Source organism: Nelumbo lutea, chromosome 1 (genome assembly GCF_056320005.1).
Source record: "Nelumbo lutea isolate HS-2025 chromosome 1, American lotus-T2T, whole genome shotgun sequence".
Lineage (NCBI taxonomy): Eukaryota > Viridiplantae > Streptophyta > Magnoliopsida > Proteales > Nelumbonaceae > Nelumbo > Nelumbo lutea.
In genome coordinates, this window is record NC_142684.1 from 61,188,526 (window position 1) to 61,212,764 (window position 24,239).

The window sequence follows — 24,239 nt, forward strand, 5'->3', positions numbered from 1 at the left end:
CAGGTTGGAGACAAGAATAACCTATGCTGTGACTACTGTGGGAAACCTCGCCATACCTGGGAAAATTGCTACAAACTGCACGGGAGACCACCCAGTTGGAGGGTGAACAAACCTGGTGGACAGAATATACCTACAGCAAACGAGGCTGAATCATCCCCATTCAGCAAAGAGCAAATAGATCATCTACTTAAACTTCTAAAATCTTATTCGTCACCTAATACTCCTGTCGGGTCTATGGCACAAACAGGTAGCAATTCTTTGGCATTCTCAATTCTAGGAAAATCTGGCCCTTGGATCATAGATTCAGGGGCCTCCGATCATATGACAAGTTGCTCTAACCTATTTAGTTCCTATTATCCTTGTTCTGGTTTTGAAAAAGTGAGAATAGCTGATGGTAGTCTTTCATCTATTGCAGGCAAAGGAAACATTAAAATTTCAGAAAAAATTACTCTGAAATCTGTTTTACATGTTCCAAAACTTGCCTGCAAACTTCTTTCTGTCAGCAGATTGTCGAAAGATACTAACTGCTCCATTCTTTTTCTTCCTTTCACTTGTGTTTTTCAGGACCAGAACTCGGGGAAGACGATTGGAACTGCTAGAGAGATAACTCTACTACTTTGATGAAACCTCTACTGGTAATAAAAAAGTTCATAGTTTAAGTTGTACGAGTTCAATCCCTGTCTGTGATCAAGTTATATCATGGCATAGAAGATTAGGACATCCTAGTTTTCCATATCTCAAACATTTGTTTCCTAAAGTGTTTAAAGGAGTTGATTGGTCAAAACTTCATTGTGAGTCTTGTCATTTGGCTAAAGATCATCGTGCTTTATTTCCAATAAAACCTTATTCTGCTTCAAAACCATTTTATTTGTTACATAGTGATGTTTGGGGCCCATCTAAGGTTAACACACTTTCTGGAAAAAAATGGTTTGTGACTTTTATTGATGACCATACAAGGGTATGTTGGGTTTACTTGTTGGAAAGGAAATCAGAGGTTGAACAAAGATTTAAAGAATTTTTCCTAATGACTGAAAATCAATTTCAAACCAAAATTGGTATTCTAAGATCAGATAATGGGACTAAATACTTTAACAAATACTTAGGAGCATTTCTAACCGAAAAAGGTATTATCCATCAATCAACTTGTCGTGACACACCACAACAGAATGGAATTGTTGAAAGAAAAAATAGGCACCTTTTTGAGAGTATGGATGTACACTTTGTTGAGGACCAACCTTTCTTTCAAAAAAATTCTCTTCAGGGGGAGAACATAAGTAAGGAAGATAATTTTTGGGAAACTTTACCTATTCTAGAAGAATTTATACCTTTGATTAATTCTGATAAGCAAGGTTCGGAAACAATTGTTGAAAGAATGGAACCTAGTGATGGTACTCTTAATCCAAATTTGCCAGATACTACGTTATCAGAGACAGGGGGAGAAGTACTTCAAACAGATCACAATCCTCATCCTGAGCTTCAGTTTTATACCAGGAAGAAGTTTCACAAAAGTACTACTGTTCCAGTTGTTCCTACAGCAGAAGTCCAATCCAATTTGCCGAGTGAAGATCCTACAACTCAGAGTAATCCTTCTTCTACCCCTATTCCGTCTTTATCTAATGATTTGCCTAATCTGTCTTCTTCAGATCTTGACATTCCAATTGCATTAAGAAAAGGTACCCAAACTTGCACAAAACATCCTATTGCAAAATACTTGTCATATGAGAAATTATCACATACTCATAAAGCATTTGTGACTAGGATTTTTAATCTGTATGTGCCAAGAACTGTTCAGGAAGCATTAGATGATCCGAAATGGAGGTTAGCTGTGATGGAAGAGATGAATGCTCTTAGAAAGAGTAATACGTGGAGTATTACTGATCTACCCCATGACAAGAAGATAGTCGGATGCAAATGGGTGTTTACAGTAAAGTGCAAGGCTGATGGAAGTGTGGAGAGATACAAAGCAAGACTCGTAGCAAAATGATTTACCCAAACTCATGGTATAGACTACCAAGAGACTTTTGCTCCTGTTGCTAAAATTAACTCTATCAGAATACTTCTTTCCCTTGCAGTTAATTTTAACTGGCCACTTCGTCAGTTCGATGTCAAGAATGCATTCTTGAATGGAGACCTAAAGGAAGAAGTATATATGGACCTACCACCAGGTTTTGAAGAAAGTCTTGGAAGAGGCAAAGTTTGTAGGTTAAAAAAAATCCCTATATGGGCTAAAGCAATCACCAAGAGCTTGGTTTGAACGATTTGGGAATGCAATAAGGCGGCACGGCTTCTCACAAAGTCAAGCTGATCATAGTTTATTTTTCAAGCACTCCACTGAAGGTAAAATAGCTATTTTGATAGTGTATGTAGACGATATTATCATGACTGGGGATGATTTATTTGAAATCAACAAGTTGAAGAATAAACTTGAGGCTGAATTTGACATTAAAGACCTGGGAAAACTTAAATATTTTCTCGGAATGGAGTTTGCAAGGTCCAAGGAGGGAATCTTTATCAACCAACGCAAATACATTCTTGATTTGCTTAAGGAGACATGGATGACAGGTTGTAAAGCCGCAGAAACTCCAATGGACCCAAATATGAAGTTAAAAGCAATAACAGTAAATGAGGTGGTTGATCGAGAATGTTATCAAAGATTAGTTGGAAGACTAATCTATTTGTTGCACACAAGACCTGACATAGCCTTTGCAGTAAGTGTAGTAAGTCAGTTTATGCATTCACCTGGATCTACTCACTTTGAAGCTGTGTTCAGGATTTTGAGATATCTGAAAGGAACTCCGGGGAAAGGACTCTTGTTCAAAAATAGGGGTCATCTCCAAGTCGAAGCCTACATAGATGCAGATTGGGCAGGTGATATAAATGATAGAAGATCTACTTCAGGTTACTGCACTTTGGTAGGAGGGAATTTGGTCACCTGGAGAAGCAAAAAACAAAGTGTTGTAGCAAGGAGTAGTGTAGAGGCAGAATTCCGCTCTGTTGCACATGGCTTTTGTGAAGTGTTATGGATCAAAAGGCTCCTAGAAGAATTGAAGGTTCCTACACCAACACCTATTAAAGTCTATTGTGATAACAAGGCAGCTATTTCCATAGCTCATAATCCAGTTCTACATGATAGAACAAAGCATGTAGATGTGGATAAACATTTCATCAAGGAGAAGATAGATAGTGGTGTGATATGCATGTCCTACATACCCACCACGAGCCAAGTAGCAGACATTCTCACCAAAGGGCTTCCTAGGGCACAGTATGAGAACTTAGTTAGCAAGCTTGCCATGAGTGATATATTCATGCCAGCTTGAGGGGGAGTGTTGGAAGATTTCTGTAATTATGTATTATTTTTGATTTTGTGCTATTTTAAGTAGTTGAGAGATTTGTGAGCTGTACAAATTTTTTAGGAATCAGCTTTATCTTCCCTTTAATTAGGGAGATTTGTTACCTAGTTTGTATCCTTTAATTAGGGAGATTTGTTACCTAGTTTGTTTCCTAGAGAGAGCTATAAATTTCGATGTACAGAAGCATAATGTGATATCCCATTCTTCATATCTTTCTGTCTCTTCTTTATAATCCAATCTTCCTACTTTCTGAAGAAAATCAAGAATATATTTCCTTTTAGAAATATAAATTCCCCTTTTTGGCCTTGCGACCTCAATCCCTAGGAACTATCGGAGATTTCCAAGATCCTTAATTTCAAACTTAGTAGCAAGAAAATACTTCAATTCAACAATTCCTAAGATGTCGATCCCTTGTTAAAACAATATCATCGACAGTTTCACATGTACTATCAACATAGCCACATTGCCATTGACTCTCCTAATAAACAAGGTATGGCCAGCTTGAGGTTGTGTGAAGCCAATTTTCAAGATTGCTTTTCTAAATCTGTCAAACCAAGCTTTAAGTGATTATTTAAGGCCATAAAGGGATTTTTGCAAATGGCAAACCATGTTCACTCTTGGAAGAAGATCCATGTAAACCTTTTCCTAAAGGTGGCCATTAAGGAAGGCGTTCTTAACATCCATTTGATACAAGGGCCAAGAAAAGTGGGCAGCAAGAGACATAATAACTCGAATTGAGTTTATCTTGGCTACAGAAGCAAATGTATCATAGTAATTAATACCATAAGACTAAGTGTACCCTTTCTCCACAAGGCGAGCTTTATACCTTTCAATTGAGCCATCAACTTTATGCCTCGCAGTGTAAACCTACTTACATCTAATAGGAGCTTTATCTTTTGAGAGAGAAACAATTTCTCATGTTTGTTTTTTCTCAAGGGCCTCCATTTCCTAATTCATGGTATCCTTCCAATGAGGAAACTACATCGCCTCGGTAACATTGTGAGGGATAAAAACAGAAGAAATGGAAGATATATAGGCACAATAGGAGGGTGATAAGGTATCATAAGAGTAATTTGATAGGATATTTAGCACATGTCCTTTTTGCTTTACAAACTGCAATAGGGAGATCAAGGTCAGAACTCACATTAGGAAGCTCAGTAACAGATTCAACACAAGCATCAGAAATAAGAAGAGATTCAAGTTCTAAATTACCCAAGTCTAGGAAGCTAGATTGTAATGGACATTCAAACTCTGGAGTCATCATCTTTTTCTGTTTGACAAACCATTGGTGTCAAGACCAAGGAATATGAGCAAACAAAGGAGGATGCATAGGAGGAGCACTACCACTACCACAAGCAAGAGGAGAGGAAGAGGGGGACAACAATATCAGGAATAAGTAGGCATACAAAAAGGAGTTCGCTCTTCACTGGAGATGAAGGGTCTACTCATTCATTGCAATTTTTCTTGAAAGATCTGGTGGCATTTCTTAAGATTGGCTGGATATAGTTGGATCTCTCCAAAGCATATTCAAGAGTTCCTCAATCAGTGGCATGAGTCAGGCTTGAGCAGAAGATGTAAAGTGTATTGGCAAACTGTGGTACATGCAGTATTGTGGGGAATTTGGGAGGAAAGAAACATGCACATATTTGAAAACAAAATCAGATCTCTAGAAGAATTAATTTTAGATATATTTTTTTTGTTTTAATTTTTGGGCTGTTAATTCTGAGATGTTTCAGGGCCTCTCTCTCAATGATCTTAACAGAAATTAAAATTTTCTGTTTAAGTTCTCTTTCCTTTGTTCAGTACATATGCTCATGTATTCCTGGTTCTATTTAATGAAATCTGGTTAACTTTTTCTCAAAAAAAAAAAAATGGTCTACGAGGGAAGTCTATTAATAAGATCTATGGATGTTTAAGCAGCGTCTCCCCAAAATCGAGTTGGAATATGCATATGGAATAACAATCCTATTGCCACTTCAACAATATGTCTGTTTTTTCTTTCCTGTTGAAGATTAATTAGTTTTATGATTTTTTTTGAGTAGATGTTTTATGTTAGTTGTTAGATAGGAGGTGGAGACCACAGTAGTTTTGTGAGTCCAAATTTTGTTATGTTTTTTGAGTGTTATAAATGATGTTTTATGTTTTGCCACCCTATAAGGGCATAGTTGTCTTTGTACTGTTCTATTATTTTAGTATAAATAATAATGAAGGGGGCGGCCAGATCATAGCTCTCTTTTCTTTCAATTTCTCTTCTTCTCTTCTTCAACTTCTCTCTTCCTTCTCTCTTCAAGAAACTACTTTCTTTCATTTTTTTAATTCAGCATATTTCTACTTGGTATCAGAGCATCGGCTAGGGTTTCTTGAAGCATTCTCATGCAGCTCTAGATCAGTCGACTGCATTAAGTAGGAAAGGGCTGATCGATCTGCTATAGATTGCCCAGTTCTTGGAGTTTTTGGTGGGATCTAGACATTAGGAAGGTGATCTATTGTTCGACACTAAAATCAGGAAGAACTGGAGTACGAGGAAGAGTCCCAGAAAAGTTGGACTCTTTGTTTTAGATTTGATCTTGGGCGCCCAGGTATTGTTAGTTTTCTTTTGATTTTCTGAAGAGGGCGGTTTGGTTTCTGAAATTTTCTAGGCCTCTCAGAGTGATCGATTCACTTTTCTCTCTGTTGGGAGGTATGGGGAGGAGAGAGATTTCCCTCCATCTAGGGTTTTCTTCTTCCAGAAGGGTTGGTTTCTGTGTGTGTGGTATTAAATTATTTTTTGAAGGTCTCCAATCTATTTTTTCTTACTGTTGAACTATTTGAAGTAAAATGGAGAGTTGGAATACCGAGATGAAATCTACCGGTACTATGGGACTGGGTGTTGGAGGTAGTAGTTATATTTTTGGGTCTGGGATCATTAATACAGTAAAACTTGATGGCACAAATTATTTAGAGTGGGCACAATCAGCTAAGATGGCTATTGGTGCTTGTGGAAAATCAGGGTATCTCACTAGGGAGGAGAAGAAACCTGATACAGACTCTTCCCGATGGGCGCAAGAGAATTACATGGTAATGTCTTGGCTGTGTAATTCTATGTTACCTCATATTGCATAAAATTTCCTATGGGCTAATACTGCTAAGGAGATTTGGGATGGAGTGACTGAAACCTACTCTCAGAAGCAAAATGAAGCCAGAGACTATCAGTTAAGAAACCAGGTGATAAGTATGAAACCAGGTGACTGAAAACCCTATGGCAGGAAATAGTTCACTTAAAAACTGTGGTATGGGAAAGTGTAAATGATGCAACAACTTATCACAAACTGGTAGAGAGGAATAGGGATTTTGAGTTCTTGGTAGGGCTGAACCCTGAATTTGACATTGCTAGGCAACATATTCTTTCTAGGGAGGGTGTGACACTCTCTCAGGCCTATGCTTTTGTCTTTAGAGAGGAGAGTAGGAGGAATGTAATGTTGAGACAGCCTGGGATTGACCAGTCGGCTATGGTTGGTACAACAAAACCTAAGCCGAATGGAGATAGGGGGAGTAGTGAAACTAGAAGGAAAGATAAGAAGGGCTTGGTGTGTGATTATTGCAAGAAGTGTAAGCATACCAGGGACACTTGTTGGAAGCTTCATCCAAATCTTATGCCTGCTCGGATAAGAAACAAGAAGGGAAATGCAAATGTAGCCACTACATGAGACTCTTTAGCCTCTCTCTCCCAAACTGATTGGGAATCCATTGTAGTAGTAGTAGTGAAAACAAAATTGGAGACGTTTGGATAGCTTATGGGTAAGAAAGATCCACCCAGCTCTAGCCTTCCAAATGGGCAGCAGAATGCAGGAGCCAACTACACCACTTCCTTTGCACATATAGGTAGTTCATATGCAACTGCGAATCTTGCATCCGCTTCAAGTAAGGAGGGACCTCCCTGGATTATAGACTCAGGAGCATCTGAGCATATGACTAATGCCCCTACCATTTTCAGTTCCTATCAGTTATGCTCTGGTAGAGACAGAGTCTCTACACCAGATGGTTCACATATGCCCATTGCTGGGAAGGGGACAATTAGAGTGACCAATGATATAACTCTGTCCTCTGTTTTACATATCCCTAGACTTTATATCAACCTACTGTCTATTAGTTCTTTGATAAAAAATTTGAATTGTTCTATGACCTTTCTTCTTGGTAATTGTGTTTTGTAGGATCTGGAGTGAAAGAAGATGATTGGGAGTGGTCGTGAGGTGAATGGAGTCTACCTTTTGGATGAGATTCCAAGACATCAGGGCCATCATGTTAGTAGTAGCAGTAGTAGTGGGTCAGAGTCAGTAAACCAAATTATGCTTTGGCACAATCGCTTGGGACATCTTTCTTTTAGTTCTTTGAAATGTCTTTTCCTAAAGTTGTTTGAGTCTGTTCAATTATCTACTTTGGAGTGTGGAGTGAAAGAAGATGATTGGGAGTGGTCGTGAGGTGAATGGAGTCTACCTTTTGGATGAGATTCCAAGACATCAGGGCCATCATGTTAGTAGTAGCAGTAGTAGTGGGTCAGAGTCAGTAAACCAAATTATGCTTTGGCACAATCGCTTGGGACATCTTTCTTTTAGTTCTTTGAAATGTCTTTTCCTAAAGTTGTTTGAGTCTGTTCAATTATCTACTTTGGAGTGTGAGAGTTGTCAGTTGGGAAAGCATTGTAGATAGTCTTTTAAACCAAGTAATAAAAGAAGTACTGATTTTAATATTGTTCACACTGATGTATGGGGGCCATATCAAATCCCTTTCATGGGAGGGTTCCGTTACTTTCTCTTGTTTGTGGATGATTATACACGATATTCTTGGATATATTTGATGAGATCACGTGATGAGGTTCCTAACTTAGTACGACAATTCCACCAGATGGTTCTCACACAATTTGGAGTGAGAACTAAGGCTTTTAGATCAGATAATGTCAGAGAGTACTTTGAGAAGGACCTAACAACGTATCTCTTAGAACATGGTGTAGTTCATCAGAGTAGTTGTGCATATACACCGCAACATAATGGAGTTGCTGAGAGGAAAAACATACACATTGTGGAGGTGGCAAGGAGCCTTACGGTGTGTGCTTCAGTTCCTGTGCAGTTCTTGGGAGATGCAATTCTTACAGCCGTACATGTGATTAACCATGTTCCTTCACAGAATTTGGGGTTTAAGGTGCAATTTAGCCTTCTTTTTCCAGATGGAGAGATATTTCATATACCTCTAAGGGTTTTTGGTTGTGTTTCTTTTATTCAAATTCTTGGTCCTCATCGCAAGAATTTGGATCCTAAGGCCAAGAAATGTGTGTTTTCTTGGGTATGCTTAGAACCAAAAGGGGTATTGCTGTTATGACCCAGTGTCGAGGAGCAGATTTATCATTATGGATGTTACCTTTTTTGAATCCACATTCTTCTTCTCGAGTGGTTCTCCTCAGGGGGAGAGTTTTGGGGAGGAGAACTCACAATCTGTTTCTCTTTTTGTTTCAGTGGTGCCTCCATATCAGTTCAACACCACCTGCACCATCAGTTCAGCCAGTACCTGCACCTCCAGTTTCATTACCTGAGCCACTACGGGCAGCCTCACAGCAATATCAGCGTCGACAGATGATGGTTGATTCCACACATCCTCGACCCACACCACTCTCTGTTAGTCCTTTTGAAACTCTAGATTTGGTAGATACAGTTCCGAGTATTTCTCTTGAGCCTGAGCCTGTTATGTTTTCTGATGATAATGTTTCTGTCCCTAACACCATTGTTGCAGCTGATCCCACTGACATTGATCTTCCCATTACACTTCGTAAGGGGAAGAGAAAGTGTACAATCCACTGCATTTCCCACCATCTTTCCTACAGTGCCTTATCACCCTCCTACCGTGCTTTTCTTTCTTCCCTGGATTCTATGTCTATACCTAGGAATGTTATTGGGGATCTCTCCAAACCTGAGTGGAAAATAGCCATGCAAGATGAGATGGATGCTTTGGTCAAAAACCAAACTTGGGAAATAGTTTATCTCCCCCCAGACAAGGAGACAGTCGGATGTCGATGGTTATTCATAGTGAAGTATAAGGTCGATGGCAAGATAGAGAGGTACAAGGCAAGGTTGGTAGCAAAAGGGTATACTCAGACCTATGGTGTTGATTATTTGGAAACCTTTGCACCACTAGCCCTTGTTCTAGCTTGATGTCAAAAATGCTTTTTTCAATGGTGACTTACAAGAGGAGGTATATATGGACATTCCAACAGGCTTTTATGAAAATGTTGGTAAAGGAAAGGTGTGAAGACTAAGAAAATCTCTGTATGGGCTGAAACAATCACCTAGGGCTTGGTTTGACAGGTTCAGAGGGGCACTCATCCGTTTTGGATACACACAGAAACAATCTGATCACACCCTCTTTGTGAAGAGGAGAGATGCTTTGGTGTCAATTCTGATTGTGTATGTGGATGATATAGTGGTGACAGGAAATGATCTGGAGGAGATTGATGATCTCAAAAAATCATTGCAGCAAGAATTTGAGATCAAAGATCTTGGTGAGCTCAAATACTTCTCAGGGATTGAAGTTGCAAGTTCCAAGCATGAGATCTTCATTTCGCAGAGAAAGTATGTACTTGACTTACTGCGAGAGATTGGGAAGTTGGGGACCAAACCAGTAGACACTCTTGTTGATCCAAATCATAGAATTAATGGTGTGGATGGTGAATTGGTAAAGGATGTGGGGAGATATCAAAGAATGCAGTAGACACTCTTGTTGATCCAAATCATAGAATTAATGGTGTGGATGGTGAATTGGTAAAGGATGTGGGGAGATATCAAAGAATGGTGTGCCGACTGCTGTATTTGTGTATGACACGACTAGATATTTCTTATGCTGTTAGTGTTGTGAGTCATTTTATGCATGCACTTTGGGTTCAACACTAGGAAGCTATTGAGAGAATACTTGCATATTTGAAAAAGCACCCTGACAGAGGCATTCTTTTCTCAAATCATGAGAATTTGAAGCTAGAATCCTATACAGATGCAGATTGGGTAGGATGCTTAGATGATAGGAGGTCTACATCAGGAGTGTGTACCTTTGTAGGTGGAAACTTGATCTCCTGGAAGAGTAAGAAGCAAGCGGTTGTGGCAGGGTCAAGTGCAGAGGTTGAGTATAGATCTATGGCTCATGGTGTCTTAGAACTTCTTTGGGTTAGATCTCTTTTGAGTGAAATTGGGGTGAAAGCAAAGGAACCTATGATGTTATACTGTGACAATCAGGCTGCAATCAATATTGCCCACAATCCAATTCAGCATGATAGGACAAAACACATTGAATTTGATAGACACTTTATAAGAGAAAGGGTAGCAACCGGAGAAGTTTGTTTGCCTTATGTCTCTTCAGAGTTGCAGTTGGCTGATGTTCTCACTAAAGGGATGGAAAGGAACATGCATGAACATGATCTACGCAAGTTGGGAATGTGTGACATTTACTCCCAACTTGAGGGGGAGTGTTGAAGATTAATTAGTTTTATGATGTTTTTTTGAGTAGATGTTTTATATTAGTTGTTAGATAGGAGGTGGGGACCACAGTAGTTCTGTGAGTCCAAGTTTTATTATGTTTTTGAGTATTATATATGCTGTTTTATGTTTTGCCGCCCTATAAGGGCATAGTTGTCTTTGTACTGTTCTTTTATTTTAGTATAAATAATAAGTGAAGGGGGCGGCCAAATCATATCTCTCTTTTCTTTCAACTTCTCTCTTCCTTCTCTCTTCAAGAAATTACTTTCTTTCATATTTTTTAATTTAGCAGGTTTCTACTTTTCTGATACCCCATTTTGTTGGGGAGTATAAGGACAAAAACTTTGGTGAATTATTCCTTGCTCTTCAAGGAAAGCTTGCAAGTGCTTATTGAAATATTCCTTGTCATTGTCAGATCTGATAATCTTAATCTTTTTCTCAAATTGGGTCTCCACCACACTGAAGAAGTTTTTTACAATTGAGGGTATTTCATTCCGACTTTTCATCAAATACAGTCAAGCATACTGCGAGTAGTCATCAATAAAAAGAATAAAATATTTGTAGCCACCCATACAAGCAATAGAATAAGGTCCCTAAACATTGGTATGTATTAAATGAAAAGTGTTAGAGCTAGCCGAATAAGGGTAGATTAGTCATTTTATTTCTGTTAAGTTATGTGCTTATGTGACAGTTTTAATAGAGACTTCCTGTCCCATACTTAAGTCGGGGGGGGGGGGGCAGTTTAGGCTTTGTACAACTAATTAGAGGCTAATTCATATTAGGGTCGACTGATAGGGTTTAAGCTATTAGATTCGACTGTTCTTCTTCTTCTTCCTTCTTCTTCTTCCTCCCTTACTCTCTACTGGTTCGAACTACTTAAACACAGCTGTCAAAACAAAAAGCAATAATACTTCTTTTGTTATTTGCAAAATATGTGGTTCTACATTGCTTTGATAGTTGACAAGCTTAAATTCCTACTCTCACTGCTCTCCCCTTGAGGACAAAGACTTAAACCTCTACTCTCACTGCTCTCCCTTTGAGGAGAAACCCGAGGATAATAGGGTGTCTCCTCAAAAAAAGTGACATCCATGGAGACGAACTTCCTCCCTGAGACAGGATCATAGCAGCAATACCCCTTTTGAGTTTGTGCATAACCAAGGAAAATGCATTTGGAGGCCTTGGGTTCAAACTTGGAGTGATGGGGTCCGAGAAGCTGAACAAAGAAGGTACAACCGAATGTTTTAAGGGGAATAGAAAACAACTCCTCATGTGGGTATAGAAGGGAAAAAAGGAGATCTCAAATGAAGAACCCGGGACGGAATCCGATTAATAAGATATACCGCCGTGAGGATAGCATCACCCCAGAAGCGAATAGGGACATTGGAGGTAAACATAAGACTTCTAGCCACCTCCAAGATGTGCCTATTCTTCCTTTCGGAAACCCCATTCTGTTGAGGTGTATGAGGGCAAGAGCTCTGATGGATAACCCCATGATTAAGAAGGTAAGATGCCAATGGCTTAGCAAAGTATTCCTTTGCATTATCAGATCTAAGAACTTTGATCTTGGCATCAAACTGGGTTAGGATCATTTGGTGAAAGTTTTGGGTTAGGACGGGAACCTCATCTCGTGAATGCATAAGATAAACCCAAGAAAACCGGGTATGGTCATCAACAAATAACAAAAAATATCTGTACCCACCCATAGAAGGAATGTGATATGACCCCCAAACATCTGTATGCACAAGATCAAAAGGACGATTACTCCTTTTATTACTCAATGAATAAGAGTTTCTACAATGTTTAGCAAACTCACAGCTTTCACATTGCAACTGGGACAACTCAACAGACTCAAACAAATTAGGAAACAGACTCTTTAAGGACCGAAAAGACAAATGACCCAATCGGTTATGCTTTGGCATAACCGAGCTCACACTTTGGGAAGCAAGTGACCTCTTACCCACGGACTCTTCCCGACGAGAACTCTCCCCGAGCAAATAGATCCCATTCGTCTCATGGCCAATCCCAATCACCTTCTTCGTCTCCAGGTCCTGAAAAACACACCGGTTAGGAAAGAAGGTTACTGAGCAGTTCATGTGTTTGGTAATACTACTGACTGAAATGAGGTTAGTATCAAGCTTAGGAACATGTAAGACAGAAGACAAGGAGGTCGTATCTGATAACTTAATGCCCCCCTTCCTAGAAATAGGAATCAGGGAGCCATCAGCAATAGATACTTTATCCCTACCAGATGACAAATGGTAAGTGGTAAATAGTGAAGGCAAGCTAGTTATGTGGTCGGATGCACCTGAATCTATTTCCCAACAAGTTTCAGTAGTACCTGGAGCTGAGGCATGGTAGGCTGAAGCTAGAGTACCTGAATTTACGGTTGTAATCTGACCACCCATCTCAGAAACACTACCATAACTGATGTTTCCAAAGCTGCCTTCTGCCTGATTTTTAAACTCCATCTCGGGCAAGTCTTAAAACAACACTTGAATTACCAATCACAATAAAAAACAGTATAGGCCTGATCTGTATTCACAGTGTATGTGCACAAAACTAGGATAACTCTGATCTGAAATCAACTAGCAACCACAACAGTAGCTGTCCGTAGAGCTCTAACCCCTTAAGAGGGTTCGAAAACCCCAAAAAACTTTGAAAAACAGCTTAGAAGTAGGTCTGATATGCTTGGCAAAATTAGGGTTTTTAATCAGTCCTTGAAGTGAATTCTCAGCCGTACACTCCAGATAGTACTGTACGAATAAGGCTTGTATTAGGGTTAATATGAAACCCTAAAACTGATAAATGTTAAGGAGATAACTATTAGGGTTTGCCACAGTATTAGATCACAAGGTTCAGTCCTGTACTAGGGTTTGCCGCAGAGTTAAGACAAACCCTAGAGTGGTTCGGCCGCCCTTGCTAGAATCAGTGGCTACAAACTGTTGGAACCACTATACCAGAAAACAGAATAAAATAAGCAGGTCTGAAATCTGATCTGAAACTAGCCCAAATCTGATCTGAATTCGATTGCCTATCACAGTATATGCAAGAAATCAACTCAAATCTGATTTGAAATCAATCGGCATCCACAGTACCAGGCAGCCTGTCAATCTGAGACCCTATTTTCTGAAATCACTACTATGGGGCCCACTGCTACGAGAGCAAAATTAGGGTTTCAATTGTAGGTCTGAAATAAGTGCTCAGCTGCACTCTCCAAGCAGTCCACACAAGTGGGACATGTTGTAGGGCAATATGAAACCCTAAAAACTAATCACCTCTGAGAGGGGGGGGGTTCGGCCCAACAGTCAAACCCTAGAAACAAACTTAAAACAGTTTGGCCTCTCCTTCTAGATAGGTCCAACCTATCTCGACTGATTGCAGTCTCTGAAACTCAATAAAAAAAACTTACTTATGGAGTTTGCTGCCTTCTAGGGTTACCTGGACCCTAGTCTTCTCTGATCCTTCCTAACCACCAACACTCTGCAACCCTAGCAAGTTTCCAACAGCTGCTAGCACCTCTGGCGATCTCCAAGAATCAGTCTGCGAACTCCTCCTTTTCAGCTTTCAGTCCTAGGGGATTCTCATGTGGTCGGCTGGTATTAGACTCACATGAAAAACCCTAACTTGGCTCTGATACCATGAAGATGTTCAAGACTACTATCAGTCTTGAGCAATAAGAAAATTTAGGTTCGAATAGAAGAGAAAGTGAAGAAGAAGAAGAAAGAGTAGTGAGAGAGCAGTAGAACACAGGTTTGAAAAGGAAGGACAGATTCACAACAATCTGCCGCTGCCACTTCAATTTAATATTTATATGTTATGCTAGTTACATGAAAGGACATATCTGCCCTTGGTGTTTACATCATAAAACTGAAAAGTAAATAACAGAATAACATAACAAATAGACAAGATACATTCTACCCTACGGACAGAGTGGCTCCACAGCTGTGGGGCCCACATCAGTTTCTCTACATATTCATTAGCATTGTTTGGTATTTATGGCTTCATAGCAGGATTTTATGAGTGATATAAATAAGAAAGTTAGGGTGACTTGCTATACTTGGTGAACAAGTCCGAATTCTGTATGCACAAATAAATGCTATATTTTCTGATTTTTCATGATATGGTTTCAATGTCTAGTTATGCACATTGTTTTTCCACTAGGCCAGCTGATTTCCCATCTAAGATTATTGACAGCACTGACATACACTTACTGATTGTCAGTTTCTTTATTTGGGTCAAGCAATGGGTTCTCAATCACTATGAGCTTTTAAGGATGTTAGTTGTTTCTGGGTTGTTCAGTGGGGTTCTCCAAAGAGGTCTTTGTTTACTTGGAAGTTTTGCCTTGTTTGGTTTCAATTGGGGGAGATTAGGTGTTGAACTAGGATAAGTGGAAGATAGAAAAGACAAAGATGGGCCACTCCAAAGTACTCTATTTTTGTTAATGGGGTTCCTATGAATTTTCTCAAAAGATCTAGCGGTTTGAAGGCAGGGTGACCCTCTGTCACCTCTTTTCATATTTGTCATGGTAATTAGTTGCAATGACAACAGATGGCAGATACTGGGAAGGCTTTGAAATTGAATTCGGATCAGATCCCAACAGCCGATCAGAACAGCTTTTGTAGCTGTGCATTGGGAACACCTCCCTTGTCCTCCATGGTGAGGTGTTCCAATTGTACAGCTGCAATAGCTGTTGGGACCCTTGTTAGGACTATATCCGGTCTCTTCGAAATCGAACCTGGATCTCCAATAATCAATTTCTGCAGTTTTCTGATGATACCCATTTCTCTTGTGAGGTCACTCGTGAATGCATGGTGCATGTACTGGGGATACTTAGATGGTTTCTAGTTATGTCAGGTCTGAAGGTTAATCTAAAGTAGAGATTGATTGTTCCAGATGGGGTGGTAGACAATATAAAGGTCTTGGCTGAAATGCAAGGATGTGGTATGTCTTCCCTTTGAACCAATATTAGGGGCTTCCTCTTGGAGCACACTACTTGTCAGAAACAGTTTGGGAACCTGTCATTAACATATGGAGAGGAATCTTGCATTGTGAAAAGCTAAGTATCTTTCATAATGGAGTAAGGTTACTTTAATTCAGAGTGCTTTGTCCAATCTCTCCTCTTGCTATCTCTCGCAATTCCCAATTCTGGCAAAGGTGGCAAACAGACTTGAGAAAATTCAGAGAGATTTTCTGTGGGAGGGCTGGAAAGGGGAGGATAAGATCCAATTGGTAAATTCGGACCAGGTCTGTGAGTCTGTCTACCCAAGACTAATGGTGGACTGGGTATCAAAAAGATGATTAGCCTCAACAAGGCCCTTCTATGTAAGCGGGTGTGGCATTTTGATGCTCAAAGATTTATCTGGAGAGTTTTAATTGAAACTAAGTTTGGGATAGGTGAGAATGGTTAGGATTCAAACACGTTCACACAGCCCCATGGTTGGTTGGTTGGTCGGGTGGGATATTAGCCAAAGGGATCTGTTTATTTCAATCATTGTCTACAAGCTAGGAGGTGGCTCCAGGATCAGATTTTGGCTTGATTCATGGTGTAATGACAGGCCTTTAAAGGACAATATTTCCATTCTGTTTGTGATTGCAAACTCCAAGTAGTGTAGGGATAATCAATGCTTTGAGTTGGCTAATGATAAGGTAGTCCTGGGCCCTCAGGCATTGGGGGAGTTTTTATGGTTCTGAAAGCAATATTTTGGCTGTATATTTGGGCCCATTAAGCATTGGAGACTCAACCACAGCAAAAGTGAATGTCATTTTTCAGGGACTGAAAATGCCTAGAGCATCCAATCTGGGGAACATATTGGTATAGGGTGATTCAAGCTACCGAAATAAATGTTAGGTTTGTTTGGACTCCAAGGACTGCAAATTCTATGGCTGATGGGCTAGCTAGGTTAGGGGCAGAAAAATCTGAAATGTCTTGGGGATTGGTTAATGTAATTTTGTTGGCTATCTGAGGCTAGCTACCTCCTTGCTTATTGTATTTTTGTTTCAATATTATGTTTTGATGAAGTTATCTGTTATTGATTCAGAGTACCATTTTATCATTTGTTCATGGTAATCATCAGTTTCTATAATCTATTAAATGCAATATAACCCAGATAGAAAATACATTATTATTAGCCTTAGGTTTATTTGTTGATCTTTATACTTCATCTCCTTCATGTCATATATGTGCATTACATTGCTACTTTATTTGTATATAGATGTCATCTATGATGCCCAGATATGGATATTGACACGGACATGGATATGGGAAATAGGGGCATTACATACCATTTCCTAAAATCCTGGACATGGATATGGGTACACGTATGTGATATGCTTATACTAGATGTCATTTCTCGTGACCATTTTTTGATAAGTCATTTCTCATGACTATTTTTTGATAAGTCATTTCTCAAGATATGTATAGTTTTTTAATAGCACAATTTGAAATGGGGCTATACAACAACAATAAAAAATCATTCTACATATTTTATAAGTGTTAATGCAGTAAAGTACGTCAGGAAGTGTCCATGTAGTATCCAGTAAGCTGTAAGCATCATGTTTGACACTGGTATGCTAGGAATGCACAGGTATCCAGGTATCATAGGTTGTTATTGCTTTGTATTCACATTCACTGCAAGCGAGCTCTCTTCTACTTAGTTTATGTTGTATTTCATGCATCTTTAAATGGTACTTTTTGGACTGATATATATATATATATTCTAGTGTTTAAGGTTAACTTTTTCTAATGCTTACTACCACTACTGCAGGCCTTGTGACAAAATTAACTGATGATCAAAAGTATGGAATGATTGACGCAATTGCACACCTTATACATCGTGACTACGAAGCTATAGTCAAAGATTTTGTTAAGCTTGATTTCATTCCAGAAGGTGTTAATTTAGAACCCATCTTGCCAGTTCTGGCCAAAGTTTTTGATCAAGCACTTGAAGGTGGTGGGGCAAAAAATATAAACTTTCAGGAATTGGCATCAGATTTAGCTCAAATAACATTTGATTATCCATTCCGAATACCACCATATTTTGCACTAATAATCAGAGCCATTGGGGTGCTAGAAGGCATCGCATTAGTGGGAAACCCTGATTTTGCTATTGTAGATGAAGCCTATCCATATATTGCGCAGGTATTTTTTTCTCTAGAATGTATGATACTTTTAAGGGTTTCTAGTGTTTTTTCGTGCAGAATATATATATATGTATATGTATATATATGTATATATATATTGTTAGAGCTCATTATTTAGTTGTGTGGGTATTTGAACAGAAAGTTGCTACATTACATGTCATGCAATAGCTTTAAGCTGATTGGCCCACTGTCACTGAAATAGTGCTTATTTGTAAGGAGTGCTGCTATGGTATAAAAAAGGTATGGCACTTCACAAATTCAGAACCAATCCAAGGGTATCTCCATTTAAATTCACATGAGTAGGGCTGTAATTGGGCCAGATTCAGATCAGATACAGCTATATCTGAATATGATCCATTTACCAAAAGTTAGATCCAAAACCCGATCTGAAATCCGATATGTAGGACTTGGATCGGATTCAGATTAAATCCAAGTCTGACTTATTGTGCTTAAAATGAGAAAAAAGTCTTAAAAATTATTTACTTTTTAACTTATATAAAAAATTATGTAAATATAAAATATTAAATGTATTAGTTATGAGATTTATGTAATTGTATATAATCTCTCTCTCTCATAATTAGACTTGGATTGGATGGGTTCAAATCCTCCTCGGCTCTGATTATTATTTGGATGCAAATTCTAACATCCAAATCTGGGATAATAGGATTGGATGTCGAATTGGGTTTTGGACTTTTGGAGTCTGTTGATAGCCCTACACATGAGGTTTTGATTGGTTAAAGTGTTTTAGGTATGGTACCTTTTCAGTACCATAGAAATGGTCTTTCGAAAGATAAAAAAGTTTTTATGATGCTTTTCATTCCCTCCTCTTTGTGAATAAAATTCAACATTTATTAAAAAAGGGGTTCAAATAGTGCTTATTTTGGTTCATATGCTTAATAAATGTTTTTTGTTATCTAGATGACGGTTTTAAGAGGCTAAACACGTAGTTGAGGCGTAATGACCCAAAAAGGTGAGGTGTAAGCCTCAAGGTGTTGCAAGGTTAAGTCTCAAAGCTTAAGAATAAATTAATTAAAGTTTATAAATTGATAAAAATAATATAAAATATAACAGGTTAGAATGATAAAATGTATAAATATCCATAAAATAAAAGTTTATAAGTAATAAGTTTCAGCAGCTAAGCATAAAATAAAATAATAACAAATCGACTAACAATGTTTCAAAATGCAAAGTTCTCAAATAATTCAAATGACCAATTTAGAAGAGGAAACATATGAAGAATCAATCATCCATATAACTAGATGTTAGATTTATGGTCATTCAATAGTATAGAAGAAAGAAAATAACTTAGTTAATTTGATCTATGCAAAAAAACAACTCATTAAAAAGAAAATAAATCCATTAGGAAAAGAAATGAGAAATAAAACAAACTTGGGATGTTAAATTTAGAATAATAAGAAAGATCACTTGGTATATCAAGAGAAACTAAGAACTCGATTGGTCCTTTTTGCATTGAACTCTCCTAAAACACTAAGAGAAACTAATAGAACTTGATTTCCCCTATTGGTTTTTCTTTTCTACTCTTTTTATTTATTTGTCTTGTTATTTCTATAGCTATAGTAGTCCGAACAAGAAGAAGAAGAAGAAGAAGAAGATGAAGAGAACAGTCGAACTTAATAGGTCAAACCCTATCAATCGACCCTTAATATGGATTAGTCTCTAATTAGTGGTACAAAGACTAAACTGCCCCCACTTAAGTATGGGACAGGAAGTCTCTATTAAGACTACCACATAAGCACATAACTTGCCACAACCGTCTGCTTCTTACTCCTCCATGTCACAAGATTTCCTCCAAGAAATGTGCAGTACTTGTAGTAGATCTTCTATTAGACACATAACCTGTCCAATCTGCATTTGTATATCCAATTACTTCAAGTTTTCCTCCTGGTTTGTACAATATCCCACGGCCTGGAGCTCCCTTCAGGTACCTTACAATTCTAAGAACTGCATCCCAGTGAGGTATCCGAGGGTTCTGCATAAATTGGCTCACCACACTGACTGCAAAGGAGATGTCTGGTCTCGTGATAGTCAAATAGTTCAACTTCCCCACTAGCCGTCTATACCTTCCAGGATCAAATATTTCCCCTGTATCACTGCTCAACTTAGCATTTGGTTCCATTGGAGTTTCAGCCGGTTTTGCACCTAACAGTCCTGTTTCATCCAACAGATCAATAACATATTTTCTTTGGCACAGGTTTACACCTTGTCTTGATCTAGCAACTTCTATACCCAAGAAATACTTCAATGTTCCAAAGTCTTTTGTTTGAAAGTGGTTTTGCAAAAAGACCTTTAGTTTATCCGATCCCCAATTTGTCACTACCAGTTATGACAATATCATCCACATAAACCACTAATAAAATCTTTCCGGCTTCTGAATCATAGCTGAACACTGAGTGGTTAACTTGACATTGTTTTATTCCAAAATTCTTCACCACTTCACTAAACTTCCCAAACCAGGCACGAGGCGATTGTTTCAACCCATAAATTGCCTTTTTCAGTTTGCACACCTTACCATCCTCCCCCTGAGCAATAAATCCAGGTGGTTGCTCCATATATACTTCCTCCATAAGGTCACCATGAAGGAAGGCATTTTTAATGTCAAGTTGAAACAAGGGCCAGTCATACATAACTGCCAAGGAAATTAAGACACTGACAGAGCCAATCTTAGCCACTGAAGAGGTCTCCACACTGCCATCTGGCAAGTATTTAACAGTATACACCCATTTACAACCCACAACATGCTTACCAGGTGGAAGAGTAGTAAGCTCCCACGTGTGAGTATGCTGAAGGGTAGATAGTTCCTCCTCCATTGCGTTCCGCCACCCAAGTGAGCTAACAACCTCTCGGACATTCTTAGGTATCGAAATAGATGACAATAGTGAAACAAACTGGCGATGTGGAGCGGAAAGGTGAGATACTAAAACAAAATTGGAAATGGGATGGAGGGTACAACTACGTTTACCTTTTCGTAAAGCAATGGGAAGATCAAGTCCTGAAGGCTCAGGGACAACAGGATCTGCAGACAAGGTAGAAGCTGGAGGAGGAGCCGGTGTCTTTCGATGAGTATACACGTGCCGGATCGGTGGTCGTTCAATAGGGATCTGCACTGGAGGAGGTGAAGGGTCAACCCCAACTGGAGCACCCGAAACAGGATCACTGACTGGAAGAGGAAGAGGAAGCAAAGGTGATGATATGGATACTTCAGGTCCCGAGAAGAAGGGGACAGACTCAAAAAAGGTGACATCAGGACAGACATAGCACTTCCGAGTAATGGGATTGTAACACTTGTACCCTTTTTGAGTTCGAGAGTAGCCAAGAAAGACACACTTAATAGAGCGTGCATCTAGCTTGTCTATTCCAGGACTCAGATTGTGAACAAAGCACACACAGCCAAAGATACGGGGTGTTAATGGAAAGGAAGACAAGGTGGAGAACAAGATAGAGAAGGGAGACCGGCCATGAAGAATGAAGGAGGGCATCCGATTAATAAGGAAACATGCAGTAAGTACAACATCACTCCAAAAACGTTTAGGAACATTCATATGATGAAGAATAGACCGAGTAGTTTCAAGGAGATGACGGTTCTTTCATTCAGCCATCCCATTTTGTTGAGGAGTGGATGCACATGAAGTTTGATGAATGATGCCATGCTGTTCTAAATACTGTTGAAAGGAAGTAAGAAAGTATTCACAACCATTATCTGAACGAAGATCTTTGATTGGAACACCAAATTGTGTACGTATTTCAGCATGAAATTTTTGAAAAATGGAAAATAATTCACTCATTTCTTTCATTAAATAAATCCATGTCATCATTGAACAATCATCAATAAAAGTGACAAAATACTTGTAACCATTATAAGACTTTTAATCGGGCCCCAAACATCTGAATGAACCAAAGCAAAAGGACTCAACATGCGACTTTCAACTCTAGGACTGAAGGGAACATGACGATGTTTTCCATACTGACACAACTCACACTGTAAAGACAACAAATGACTCAAAGATGGAACCAGTATCTTGAGTGCCTTGAGAGATGAATGTCTTAGTCGACAATGCCACTGTAGAGGAGTGAGTGAAGTCTGAAGTGCAACTGACGATCCACTACCGTCAAGGTAATACAATCCACCAGCCTCATGCCCCCCACCAATCTTCTTCCTCGTCTTGATATCTTGAAAAACACAAAAGGAAGGGAAAAATGTAATAGAGCAATTAAGAGTCTTGGTTAATTTACTAACAGGCATAAGATTGAATGGAAACTTGGGGACATATAGAACAAATGATAGAGAAAGAGAAGCCGTGTCAACATTACCAACACCACAGATGGGAGAAGAGGAACCGCTGGCAAGGGTAACAGTTTGAGATGTGGAAGTTTCAGAGAGGGAAGAGAACACACCTGGAATCCTGGTCATGTGATCAGAGGCTGTAGAGTCAATAATCCAGGGAGAGGGTTTGGATGATAGACAAGCTATACCTGAGGGGGCAAGGGTGGTAGTAGTATGCTGTGAAGTAGTCTGGAGGAACCGCTCATACTCATCATGCGGTACACTCACCATCTCCTTCCCGGAAACAGATGTAGATGTAGGAGTTAGACCTGCCTGTTGGTTATCACTGACATCAACCTCACCAACTACTACATGATTGGCCCATGTAGAAGGAGGGCAATGAAGACCATAACAGAAATTCACCGAATGTCTATCCCTACCACAATGGGTACACTTCCTTGTAGAGTTACTTTTTCCTTTACCACGGCCTCCCCTTGAGTCACGACCTCCACCACGGCCAAATACGGAACCACCATGACTTCCTCGGGAGGCATGTCCTCCCCCTTTAGTACCACGTCCACCTCCTCTGGCTATCACAAATGCTGATCTGTCAGACTGTGTGGGATTCTCTGTAGGCCCCAAAGAAATCCTATGAAGTCGTGCAAACACTTCCTCAAGTGTAGGAAGACTAGAGCCCCCTAATATTTTGGCCCTAACTGGTTCATATTCTGATTTCAACCCCACTAAGAACCTCGTGACATCTAGTTGTTCCCTCTGTTGTTGCTGAACCTTAACATCTGGAGCGAGGGGATGATAGACATTGAGTTCATTTATGAGGTTCTTCATACTGGCATAGTGCTCTTCTAGGGTTTTATTCCCTTACTGCAGATCGAAATACTCCTGATTGAGCTGATATACCCTTGTGGTATTATCTTGCCCAGAATAAAGCTTCTTGGCATGTTCCCATATGTCCTTAGCTGTATCTAAGAACATAAGGTTGGCACTTATTTTGGGTTCCATACTATTCCATAACCATGTCATGATTTGGGCATCTTCCTATTCCCAGTCATCAAACCCTGAAGAGTCAGCAGGCGGTTTATCTTCCTTCACATGCTTCACTTTCCTCTTTGCCTTGAGAAAAACTTCCACTGACTTGGCCCATGGTACATAGTTTTCACCATTAAGTTTAATTGGAGTCATCTGCACACCCAGATAGTCAGAGGGAATAGCCACACTAGGTTTCTGATCACTACAACCATTTCCAGTTGCTGCATGATGCTCTTCCAATGCTACTTCTAATCTGAATTCCTGGTAGCCAACCAAGTACTGCTGTCAGGAGTTTGATGTTCCAGACACTATAGTCCCCAAACACGGTTGATAGGTACACAAACTTTTGTTCTTGTTCACACCACTACTGATTTCACAAAATCATGGATCACACTGACATTAATTCAGCAACTCACTGACTGCATACAAGCCCTCTTAAAGCTTCTCAATAGAGATTGAGCATCACAAGCACCACTACACAACCATAACTGTCACACATGGTACAGGTCTGTCTGACCTTTTCAGAGGGCACTACAAGTCCAAAGAAAACAGCAACCACTGCCACTGCAGTAACCCTTATACCATTCAGCCACTGTAAACACAGCTTGTTCTTGGACCTTTTTCCAAGAACCAAGGCAACAAACAACCTAGTTCTCTAGGTTCTGATCAGTCTCCACAGATTTTGAAGGCTTTCAACCCAGAAATACAAGCAACACAAAAAAAAAGGTGGTAACCAACCTTCGATAGAGAGCATCAGTCGACCATCCACTTCTGAAGTTGTTCTCTTGAAAAAAAAAAGGTCTGGTTCTGCACAGAGAAAGAAGTACTGAGGTGTTCTCAGACCTAGGTTACGAATAGAAAAGGAGCAGGTTACGAATCTGCGAGGAGATTTAGAGAGCAACGTCCTGCTTCGATACCATGTTATTTTTG

General features: G+C 39.4%; 1 protein-coding gene across 1 annotated transcript in view; it reads left to right on the forward strand.

Moving 5' to 3' along the window:
* The window catches only part of LOC148874820 (Protein kinase superfamily protein), a 56,180-nt gene that overhangs the window by 18,383 nt on the left and 13,558 nt on the right, over positions 1-24,239 (forward strand). Inside the window, exon 10 of the mRNA XM_088964306.1 lies at positions 17,605-17,978. Within this exon, the coding sequence (XP_088820432.1) occupies positions 17,605-17,978 (374 nt within the window). The remainder of the gene's footprint in view (positions 1-17,604; positions 17,979-24,239) is intronic.